Below are 12,570 nucleotides of genomic sequence, written 5' to 3'. Positions count from 1 at the left end.
GAAGAATTTTACTCTTCTATATTTCAGCTCTGGATATCAGGGCAGACATCAATCAGAATCTTATCATTCATTAATGAGTCATATTGCTTGTGGAATTTGGAGGTCTTATCAATGTGAACAGAACACTAAGGAAAGCAATGTCATCATTGATGTAATAGCAGAATGGCTACAGGATTTAAACAGCACTGTATGTTTAAGAAGGTCCCCATGTTTAAAGAAAAGAGAATTGGTCAGAATTCTTACGTGCATGTGAGAGTAAGCCAGGTTGACTAGCAATATGTATTCTTTTAAAACAAGCAATGAAAATGTCCATTTAAGGTACACGCAGATACTTCATTATTATTTTGGAGTAGAACTGTTAACATTGTCATAGATTTCAATTTTGGATCAAATTCAATTTTTAGAAGATTCTCTGTTCACACAAAAAAATAACACAGAAAACAGGACAATCCCTTAAATCCATTAGACTAATTGTTCAGGAGAATCATTCAACTTATCCAGATTAGCTTATTCAAAACTTTTTGGCAACTTTCTCTTAAGCTCCCCTCTCTTCAGTCTACTTATCCTTCACTAAAGGATCATCATCTCTAGTCATATGCTCTAACCACACTGCCTTAAAAAATTCATTAAAAATAAGACATGGCTTCCCCATCTTTTTGTCAATCAGATTTCTTATTTGAAAGGGATGTGTACTTGCAGTTGTCTTCAATGTTGGTAATCTTATCCATTCTCTTTCTTTATTGGGTAGCAACAAGTAGACTATACCAAAGGATCTGTGAAAAAACAGTTTTGTTAGACCACATTTAACCAAATAACAGTCACAAAAGATAGTAGTATTAATTGAAATCTGCAAATGGCTGTAATTTGTAATCCTTTTACAGGTCTATCTGATGTCAAATCTTATTTACCTTTTCCACCATAATTTTCTTCTCAAGGTTGATATAGGCTCCTAGTTACATTTTACAGGAAATGTAAGTCCGTGTGTGCATACACAGTATATACATATATATTCAATGTGTGTGTATATACATGTGTGTATATATACATATGTGTATGTGCATACATACATGTATATATACACACGCTGTAAAGATTAGGAAGTTGTTGAATAGAGAGAGTTGTTTATCAACAAACATGTCTTTTAGGTAATTCATATAATTGAGGAGGAAAATACAGTGTTAACAATATGGTTTACTTGAAATTGTTGTTTTATTCAAGAAGTATTTATATGCTTGTTGTGTGCTAGACTCTAAGCTAGAAATGAGAAAACAGTAGTGTACAGGAAACCATTTTTCAAGGAGCTAAAAATCTAATGAGAGTGATTAAGTAGGTGATAGGTGATATAATAATAGCTATTTAATAGCTGTGTACCTTTTATGTAGATTTCTAATATATGTTTATGTATATAATAGATATACACATACAATAGATGTGTATAACATACAAATCTCTAATAGTTCTCTGATTTTATGTTTAATAGCTCTTATGTACATTTCTAACGTCATTTCCATTGTTCTTACAGCTAAATGATTGAATATTCTTAGTTACCTATAAAAATAATTCTTTCTTTTCTAGAAGAAGTGTACTTAATTTTTAGCCAGTCGTGTCCAGGAAGACCAAAAATTCTAAGATTAAACAAATTTTAGTTGTTAAGAATGTTAATAAGAAAAAAATTATTCATTGAAGATGTTTGCTTATATTAGTGGATTTACAAGTGTGTAATTTCACGTTTTTTCGCTTTCCTTGAAATCATTTTAATATTATTGCTGTGTTGTGTGTTTTTGTTTTGTTCATTTTTTTAAATTAAGGTTTAACATATATACAGTGAAGTATACCAATCTTAAGTGTACTGCTTGATGAGTGTTATACACATGTATACTTCCCTGTAACCACCACTCAAATCAAGATGTAGAACTTTTATAGCACCTCGGAAGGTTTCTTCATGCCCCTTCCTAGTCCATGCTGTACCAGTACCTCAAGAAGTGACCACAGTTTTAACTTATACAGTCATAGATTAGTTTTGCCTGTTCTTGAACAGCATGTAAATGGAATCATACAAAATATACTCGTGTGTCTGGCTCGCTCCTCCGCCCCCTCAACACTGACTGTGAAGTTCATTCATCTTGTAACTTTTAGTGGTAGTTTATTATTTTTTATTGTTGTATAGTATTATTGCTGTATGCTGTTCATTGTGTAATGAATTTTCATTGTATGACTTCAATTTGTTTTTTCCTTTTTCCTGCTGATGAACATTTAACTTTTTATATTTTGGCTGTTGTGAATAAAGCTGCTGTGAGCATTCTTGTACGTATCTTTTGGTGGATATATGCACTCTTTTCTCTTGGGCACATACCAAGCAGTAAAATTATCTATTCACGAGGTATATGCTTAGCTTTAGTGGGTAGAGGCAAACAATTTTCCAAAGTGGTTATATCAGTTTATATTCCCACCAGCAGTAGATGAGAATTCCAGTTGCTCTTCACCCTTGACAACACTTGGTATTGTCATTTTTTTTGTGGGTGATTTTTTGTGTTTTTAAATTTTAGCCATTCTGATGGGTCTGTAGTCCTGTTTTCTCTTCAGTACACAAAAATCAGTTAGTCTTTGGGCCTACTGAACTAATTCATTGATTTGCACTAGCTTAATTCAGGTAGGGTTTTTAGAAGTAGTTAAGCTCTGGGTGAGTTCGGTGTGGACTTTAATTTAGCCCTTTAAATATTTGAGGTGAGGGAATAAAGGCATTAGGTTCTTTATAAGCTTGTAGGGCTTTAATATCTCATTTGACTCATTGTAGTCCATTGTTGTAAAAAAAAAGTTTGAGGTTGGTGTCAAGGCCAGCCTTTTTACATTTTGTCCTTGGATCTTTGCGCAAACTCTTAGAGCCATAGAACCTGTCTATAAAAGGAGAAGGTTAAAGTAGAAATCTAAGCTCTTTTTCAGCTCTAAAATAATTTTAACCAGCAGTTGGAAAGTATAAGAAAGGTATCTTTCTTTAGAATATCTTTTTGCATTTATTGATTCTACCAATAATTGAGTTATTTTCTTCCTGGCATCCATTACTTGACTTTTTGTCTGTAACAAAATTAATTTAGCTCCTACTGGGGGAAACAAACACGTGAATATATATTGTAGGCATTTCTCTGGTGCTAATTTATCCTTTTTTTTTTTTTGGTTTTTTGAAGTGTAGACACTTTGGTAGTTACTTAATCCATTTAAATATATAACCTACCTATAAGGCGATCTTAGTGGTATTTTAAATGGTAGCTTGTATGTGATATATGGCCCAGAAAAAAGTGTTTTCTTGGGCAGAAGAATACTCATTTTTCACAGAAGTGGAGTTATTTTGGGGCCAAGTTATAAAATTTTGATGAAATGTAGAGAAAATCCCACTTGACATGATAAATTTTTCACTTGCTTTTCTTTTTTTAAATAGGAAAGTGAGAAGAGAAGAAGAATAGAGGAAGCATACAAAAATGCCATGACAGAACTTAAGAAAAAATCTCACTTTGGAGGACCAGATTATGAGGTATGAAGTTATGTTTTTGGTCTTAGAGAAACATGTAGCAGATATATATATATGTATTTATATATATGTATATGTGTATATATATATATATATCACAAAAGTGATTAATTTTTACATAATACTTTACTTTTAAATGTTTTGAATATTTCATAATGTATCTATACTAGGCTTACCCTGAAACAGAATTTTTTCTTTTTCACCTACAAAGCTTTAAAGGGCTTTAAAAGACTTATTACTAAGGCCTTCTACTTTATAGGACAAATTTTTGTCTCCCCTGTTAGGGTGATACTTACTGATATTACATTCTAATTCTTTTTTTCTTTAATTTTATTATTTGAAATCTATAGATGGTTTATTTTATTTTATTTTTTGGCCACTCCATGAGGCACGCGGGATCTTAGTTCCCTGACCAGGCATCGAACCTGTTACCCCTGCATTGGGAATGCGGAGTCTTAACCACTGGACCACCAGGAAAGTCCCTAACTCTTTTTTTTTTTTAAAAAAAAAAAAACAAAAGCAACCTACAGAGGAAAAACCTGAGAACTTTACAGGTGAAAGATTTTAGGCTGTGCTGTATACTGTGAGGTCTTCTCCATAGCAAAGCATGAACTGTTCAAATTGCCATGCCTTTATGTTTGGAAAATGTCGGAAACCAGCTTCTTTTCCCTGTTGGTTATTTGTTAAGCAGTTAGTAAAATCTGCCTCTCCATATACAAACACATACAGGAGTGGCAAGGAGTATCGTTGACATAGAAGAAGAATGGTAAAAAAGTTAGACTGTATTTAAGAAAGCAGAAGAAAAATTTCCTGCCATTTTTATTCTAGAAAGGAAAAAATAAGACCTGCTATTGACAATATTTTTTACGTTGGAATTGATTTCCAACTGTGAAAATCCATAGTATGAGACTTGAGTGGTAATTTTATTTTATTTATTTTTAAAATGTATTTATTTTTAATAGATCTTTATTGGAGTATAATTGCTTCACAATACTGTGTTAGTTTCTGTTGTACAACAAAGTGAATCAACCATATGCATACATATGTCCCCATATCCCCTCCCTCCCATGCTCCCTATTGCACCCCTCTAGGTCATTGCAAAGCACCAAGCTGATCTCCCTGTGCTATGCTGCTGCTTCCCGCTAGCTAACTATTTTACATTCGGTAGTGTATATATGTCGATGCTACTCTCACTTCTTCCCATCTTCCCCCTCCCACCCCATGTCCTCAAGTCCATTCTCTATGTATACATCTTTATTCCTGCCCTGAAACTAGGTTCATCAGTACCCTTTTTTTTTTTTTTACATTCCATATATGTGCATTAGAATACGGTATTTGTTTTTCTCTTTCTGACTTACTTCACTCTGTATGACAGACTCTAGGTCCATCCACCTAACTACAAATAACTCAATTTCATTCCTTTTTATAGCTAAGTAATACTCTATTGTATATACGTGCCACATCTTCTTTATCCATTCATCTGTCGGTGGACATTTAGGTTGCTTCCATGTCCTGGCTATTGTAAATAGTGCTGCAGTGAATATTGTGGCACATGTCTCTTTTGGAATTATGGTTTTCTCAGGGTATATGCCCAGTAGTGGGATTGCGGGGTCATATGGTAGTTCTGTTTTTAGTTTTTCAGGGAACCTCCATACTGTTTTCAATAGTTGTATCAATTTACATTCCCACCAACAGTGCAGGAGGGTTCCCTTTTCACCACACACTTTCCAGCATTCTTTGTTTCTAGATTTTTTGATATTAGCCATTCTGACTGGTGTGAGGTGATACCTCATTGTAGTTTTGATTTGCATTTCTCTAATAATTAGTGATGTTGAGCATCTTTTCATATGCCCCTTGGCCATCTGTATGTCTTCCTTGGTGAAATGTCTATTTAGATCTTCCGCCCAGTTGTTAATTGGGTTGTTTGTTTATTTTCATATTGAGCTCCGTGAACTGTTTGTATGTTTTGGAGATTAATCCTTTGTTGTTTCATTTGCAAATATTTTCTCCCATTCTGAGGGTTGTCTTTTTGTCTTGTTTATGGTTTCCTTTGCTGGGCAAAACTTTGAAGTTTAATTAAGTCACATTTGTTTATTTTTATTTTATTTACTCTAGGAGGTGGGTCAAGAAAGATCTTGCTGTGGTTTACGTTAAAGCGTGTTTTTCCTGTGTTTTCCTCTAAGAGTTTTATAGTGTCTGGTTTTACATTTAGGTCTTTCATCCATTTGGAGTTTATTTTTATGTATGGTGTTAGGTAGTGTTTTAATTTCATTCTTTTACATGTAGCTGTCCAGTTTTCCCAGCACCACGTATTGAAGAGGCTATCCTTTCTCCATTGTATGTTCTTACCTCCCTGGTCATAAATTAGGTGACCATATGTGCATGGGTTTATCTCTGGGCATTCTATCCTGTACCATTGATCTATATTTCTGTTTCTGTGCCAGTACCATACTGTCTTGATTACTGTAGCTTTGTGGTATAGTTTGATGTAAGGGAGCCTGATTCCTCCAGCTCCATTTTTCTTTCTCAAGATTGCTTTGGCTATTTGGAGTCTTTAGTGTTTCCATACGAATTGTAAAATTTTTTGTTCTAATTTTGTGAAGAATGCCATTGGTAGTTTGATAGGGATTTCATTGAATCTGTAGATTGCTTTGGGTCATATAGTCATTTTCACAGTATTGATTCTTCCAATCCAAGAACATGATATATTTCTCTCTGTTTATGTCATCTTTGATTTCTTTCATCAGTGTTTTATAGTTTTCTGAGTACAAGTCTTTCACCTCCTTAGGCAGGTTTATTCCTAGGTATTTTATTCTTTTTGGGGGGATGGTAAATGGGATTCTTTCCTCAATTTCTCTTTCTGATTTTTCATTGTTGGTATATAGGAGTGCCAGGAATTTCTGTGCATTAATTTTGTATCCTGCAACCTTACCAAATTCATTGATTAGTTCTAGTAGTTTTCTGGTGGCATCTTTAGGATTATCTATGTGTAGTATCATGTCATCCGCAAACAGTGGCAGGTTTACTTCTTCTTTTCCAATTTGTATTCCTTTTCTTTCTTTTTCTTCTCTGATTGCTGTGGTAGGACTTCCAAAACTATGTTGAACAAGAGTGGCAAGAATGGACATCCTTGTCTTATTCCTGATCTTAGAGGAAATGCTTTCAGTTTTTCACCACTGAGTATGATGCTTGCTGTGGGTTTGTCATATATGGCCTTTATTATGTTGAGGTAGGTTCCCTCTGTGCCCATTTTCTGGAGAGTTTTTATCATAAATTGGTGTTGAATTTTGTCAGAAGCTTTTTCTGCATCTACTGAGATGATCATATGGTTTTTATTCCTTAATTTGTTAATATGGTGTATCACATTGATTGATTTGCATATATTGAAGAATCCTTGCATCCCTGGGATAAATCCCACTTGATCATGGTATATGATCCTTTTAATGTGTTGTTGGATTCTGTTTGCTAGTATTTTGTTGAGGATTTCTGCATCTGTGTTCATCCGTGATATTGGTCTATAATTTTCTTTTTTTGTGATATCTTTTTCTGTTTTTGGTATCATTGTGATGGTGGCTTCGTAGAATGGATTTGGGAGTGTTTCTCCCTCTGCAATTTTGGGGAAGAGTTTGAGAAGGTTCAGTCTTAGCTATTCTCTAAATGTTTGATAGAATTCACCTGTGAAGCCATCTGGTCCTGGGCTTTTGTTTGTTGGAAGATTTTTAATTATGGTTTAAATTTCATTACTTGTGATAGGTCTGTTTATATTTTCTGATTCCTCCTGGTTTAGTCTTGGAAAATTGTACTTTTCCACGAATTTGTCCATTTCTTCATGGTTGTCCATTTTATTGACATATACTTGTTTATAGTAGTCTCTTATAATCCTCTGTATTTCTGTGGTGTCAGTTATGATTTCTTCTTTTTAATTTCTAATTTTATTGATTTGTGTCCTCTCCCTTTTTTTCTTGATGAGTCTGGCTAAGGATATGTCAATTTTGTTTATCTTCTCAAAGAACCAGCTTTTAGTTTTATTGATCTTTGCTATTGTTTTCTTCATTTCTATTTCATTTATTTCTGCTCTGATTTTTATGATTTCTTTCCTTCTACTGACTTTGAGTTTTCTTTGTTCTTCTTTCTCTGGTTGTCTTAAGTGTAGGGTTAGATTATTTATTTGAGATTGTTCTTGTTTCTTGAGGCGAGATTGAATTGCTGTAAACTTCCCTCTTAGAACTGATTTTGCTGCATCCCATAGTTTTTGGATTGTCGTGTTTTCGTTGTCATTTGTTTCTAGGTATTTTTTAATTTCTTCTTTGATTTCTTCAGTTATCTCTTGGTTATGCAGTAGCACACTGTTTAGCCTCCATGTATTTGTGTTTTTTGCAGTTTTTTTCCCCTGTAATTGATTTCCAGTCTCATAGCGTTGTGGTCAGAAAAGATGCTTGATATGATTTCAGTTTTCTTACATTTTCTGAGGCTTGATTTGTGACCCAAGATGTGTTCTGTCCTGGAAAATGTTCTGTGTGCACTTAAGAAGAAAGTGTATTCTGCCACTTTTGGGTGGAATATTCTATAAATATCAATTAAATCTATCTAGTCTATTGTGTCATTTAAAGCTTGTGCTTCCTTATTTATTTTCTGTTTGGATGATCTGTCCATTGGTGTAAGTGATGTGTTAAAGTCCCCCACTATGATTGTGTTACTGTTGATTTCTCCTTTCATGGTTGTTAGCGTTTGCCTTATGTATTGAGGTGCTCCTATGTTGGGTGCATAAACATTTATAATTATTATATCTTCTTCTTGGATTGATCCCTTGATCATTATGTAGTGTCCTTCTTTGTCTCTTGTAATAGTCTTTATTTTAAAGTCTATTTTATTGGATATGAGTATTGCTACTCCATCTTTCTTTTTATTTCCATTTTCATGGAATATCATTTTCCATCCCCTCACTTTCAGTCTGTATGTGTCCCTAGGTCTGAAATGGGTCTCTTGTAGACAGCATATATATGGTTTTTGTATCCATTCAGCAAGTTTGTGTCTTTTGGTTGAGGCATTTAATCTGTTTACATTCAGGGTTGTTACTGATATATATGTTCCTGTTAGCATTTTCTCAATTGTTTTGGGTTTGTTTTTGTGTGTCTTTTTCTTCTCTTGTGTTTCCTGCCTAGAGAAGTTTCTTTAGCATTTGTTGTAAAGCTGGTTTGGTGGTGCTGAATTCTTTTAGCTTTTGCTTGTCTGAAAAGGTCTTGATTTCTCCCTCGAATCTGAATGAGATCCTTGCTGGGTAGAGTAATTTTGGTTGTAGGTTTTTCTCTTTCATCACTGTATGTGTGTCCTGCCACTTCCCTCTGGCCTGTGGAGTTTCTGCTGAAAAATCAGCTGTGCTATTTTTGTTTTCCCCTTGCTGCTTTTAATATTTTTTCTTTGAATTTAATTTTTGTTAGTTTGATTAATATGTGTCCTGGTTTGTTTTTCCTAGGGTTTATTCTGTATGGGACTCTCTGTGCTTCTTGGACTTGGGTGACTATTTCCTTTCCCGTATTAGGGACATTTTCGACTATAATCTCTTCAAATGTTTTCTCAGCCTCTTTCTTTTTCTCTTCTTCTTCTGCGACCCCTATAATTTGAATGTTGGTACGTTTAGTGTTATCCCAGAGGTCTCTGAGATTGTCTTCAATTCTTTTCATTCTTGTTTTCTTTATTCTGCTCCTTGGCAGTTATTTCCACCATTTTGTCTTCCAGCTCACTTATTCGTTTCTCTGCCTCCATTATTCTGTTACTGATGCCTTCTAGTGTATTTTTCATTTCAGTTATTGTGTTGTTCATCTCTGTTTGTTCTTTAGTTTTTCTAGTTCTTTGTTAAACATTTTTTGTGTTTTCTCAATCTGTACCTCCATTCTATTTCTGAGATTCTATATCATCTTTACTATCATTACCCTGAATTCTTTTCCAGATAGATTGCCTATTTCCTCTTCATTTATTTGGTCTTGTAGTTTTTTACCTTGCTCCTTCACATGTGACATATTTTTTTTGCCGTCTCTTTTTGTGTGTGTGTGAGTGGGATTGTGTTCCTGTCTTACTGGTTGTTTGGCCTGAGGCTTCCAACCCTGGAGTTTGTAAGCTGTTGGGTGGAGCTGGGTCTTTGTGCTGAGATGAGTACCTCCGTGAGACCTCACTCTGATGAATATTCCCTGTGGTCTGAAGTTCTCTGTTAGTCCAGTGGTTCCAACTCGGAGCTCCCGCCCTAGGACCTTTGACCCGACCCCCAGCTTGTGAACCAAGATCCCGCAAGGCACGTTGGATGGCAAAAAAATAAGAGAGAGAGAACAATAACAAAGTAAAAAATAAAATTAGGAAACTAACAGATACATTAGAAAGGATATGAAAATAAAAATATAGGGCTTCCCTGGTGGCGCAGTGGTTGAGAGTCCGCCTGCAGATGCAGGGGACACGGGTTCATGCCCCGGTCCGGGAAGATCCCACATGCCGCGGAGTGGCTGGGCCCATGAGCCATGGCCACTGAGCCTGCGCTCCGCAACGGGAGAGGCCACAACAGTGAGAGGCCCGCGTACCACCAAAAAAAAATAAAAATATAGATGAATCAACAACCAGAAGGTACCATAGTACCACAGTAATAAAAAAGAGGGGGAGGGAAAAGAGAAAACAAAAAAAGAGAAAAAAAAAAATGGGGAAAAGGCCTTGGCTGTGGAGGGCAGGGCCTAAGCAAGGGTGAGGTTTGGGTGGTGGGCCGGGCCTATGCTCAGGACCCACAGAGTTGGAAAAGGCCCTGGGGGCTGGGGGGGGTATGTGGCTTAGGCTTAAGGAACAGAAGGGACCCAGGCGTGCCCCCCATCCCTGGTCTCAGAGGGCAGGGGACCTCACCTGGGAGCCCAGCAGACTTCCTGGGCTCAAGTTGGCAGGGAAAACACCCTCTTCCTCTCCAGCTCCTCCTGTCCTGGAGGGCCCCTTCCACCTGCCTCTCCTGTTCTATCCTCAGCCTCCTCCCTATGACCCCAGGACCAGTGCGGACAGGGGAAGGGGGTGTCCTTGGAAGGCAGGGGACCAGCCTGGGATCTCAGCAGACTCCCCAGGCCCGGGTGGGTGGGACAAACACCCTCTGATGAGCGGTAATATTTTTAAATTGCTAAGCTGTTATCTCATTCCTTCTGGAATGTACAAAAGTTACGTAATTAGCTATCGTCTGGGATTTTAGAAGTCTAGATTACTGAAATATTAGCTGTTACAATTTTAACTTTTATTCTGAAGCTGAGCAAAGTCTTTTGCTATTTTAGGTTTATTTTGGGGAGGACTATCAGCTTTTAAAAATTACCCTATTTTTTTCATATTATAAATAAAATAGATGTACATTATAGGAAGATTATAGAAAATACAAATAAGCCTATCTTTTTAATTTAACAATATGTGGTACCCATTTATCTCCTACGAGCAATATGTAAGTACTGTATAATTTTATATTTGTTTATCTCCACTTTGGTCAACACAGATTATATTTCAGGGGAGAGAGCAGGGTGGAGAAAGGAGGGTCCTTGTGCTAGGTTTATGTGTTTATTAGTTTTTTAAAAAACTGCTTGATCGATGTGATTTAGGCTTTCTTTTAAAAATGTTTATTGGTCATTTGTATTTCTTCTTTAATGACTCTCGTACACGTCCCTTCACGTTTTTATTATTAGAATTTGGGTGTTTTCCCCCTATTGACTTAGAAGATGGGCAGGATTGACTTTATTTCTCAATTATTTTCTTCTTTTTATAGTTTAAAAAAAATCTTTTTAATTGTTCATTTTGTCATATAAAAGTTTTATACTTTCTCGTAATTAACTCACAGTCTTTTGGTACACTTATCTCTACATTTTTTTTCATGTTTTAAAAAGCATTTTCTTGTCAACCTAAAGAGGTACACTGAGACATGCTCAAATTACCAGAAATTGAGTTTATTTCAGAACAGCAGAGGAATTACAATTCAGGGAATGCATGCAGTACCAAGTTACAGGAGGTTTTGTTGAGGGTTTGGGGCAGGTTGTATTTATGGGCAAGGAGTACAGACAAGGAGAGTCTAGCCAGAGTCCAAGCAGTAAGTTCTTTGGCTTGAGGATGGGGAGAGATACTTGGTAGATGGTCATTGGTCAGAAGATAAGGCTCAGTCTTCTGATTATCTGGCATTTATGGGAAATCCTTCTCTCAGTTCTTAAATTCTGTTCTTCAGAGGCTGCATGCATAAAATTCTCCATTTCAATCTACTGGCCACACTGTGAAGCATGTGGGATCTTAATTCCCCAACCAGGGATTGAACCCGTGCCCCTTGCATTGGTAGCAATGTGTCTTAACCACTGGACTGACAAGGATGTCCCATCTGGTTCCATTTTAGATCGAAATCCTTTCACACTCTACTTCAAATAATCTTCTGTATTTTCTTTTTTTTTTAATGGTCTCTCCTAAATATATTAATACATCTGAATTTTTAAAAATTATGGTGTAGGGCTTCCCTGGTGGCTCAGTGGTTGAGAGTCTGCCTGCCGATGCAGGGGACACGGGTTCATGCCGTGGTCCGGGAGGATCCCAAATGCCGTGGAGTGGCTGGGCCCGTGAGCCATAGCCGCTGAGCCTGTGCGTCCGGAGCCTGTGCTCCGCAACAGGAGAGGCCACAGCAGTGAGTGCCACTGCAAAAAAAAAAAAAAATTATGGTGTAATGGACGAATCTATATTTTATTCCAGTGGCATTTATTGAATAAACCATCTTTTTTCCAGCCATTTGAAATGCATCTCCCTCTTTCTCTTTTAATGAAGAAAATAAGGGCACTTCACTTCTTTTTTCACCATCTTCCTGTTCATGAAAAATTAACAAAGAAATGGAAAATATATTCTAGTCTTATTGAGAATTACAAGCTAGGAACGGCATCTCAGAAAGCTCTGAGAACTGTTCCATCCGTTAGAAGTGGTTTTTAGACAGGATGTACATCATATCAAATGACGTAATAGTGACAGTTTACACAGTTCACTTCTGCAGGTACAAAGTGGTAGGTAACCTGACTCTTTAC

At 36.3% G+C, this 12,570-nt stretch overlaps 1 protein-coding gene across 3 annotated transcripts in view; it reads left to right on the top strand.

The window, feature by feature from the left end:
- Nucleotides 1–12,570, top strand: part of CERT1 (ceramide transporter 1) — a 128,092-nt gene that overhangs the window by 73,332 nt on the left and 42,190 nt on the right. For all 3 annotated transcript variants that reach the window (XM_030846004.2, XM_060295900.1, XM_030845998.2), the window contains one exon: nt 3,434–3,526. In XM_030846004.2, coding sequence (XP_030701864.2) covers nt 3,434–3,526 — 93 coding nt within the window. The remainder of the gene's footprint in view (nt 1–3,433; nt 3,527–12,570) is intronic.

Source organism: Globicephala melas, chromosome 3, assembly GCF_963455315.2.
Source record: "Globicephala melas chromosome 3, mGloMel1.2, whole genome shotgun sequence".
NCBI classification, from domain to species: Eukaryota; Metazoa; Chordata; class Mammalia; order Artiodactyla; family Delphinidae; genus Globicephala; species Globicephala melas.
The sequence above is the reverse complement of the archived record's forward strand: the minus strand, read 5'-3'. Positions and strand labels throughout refer to the sequence as shown.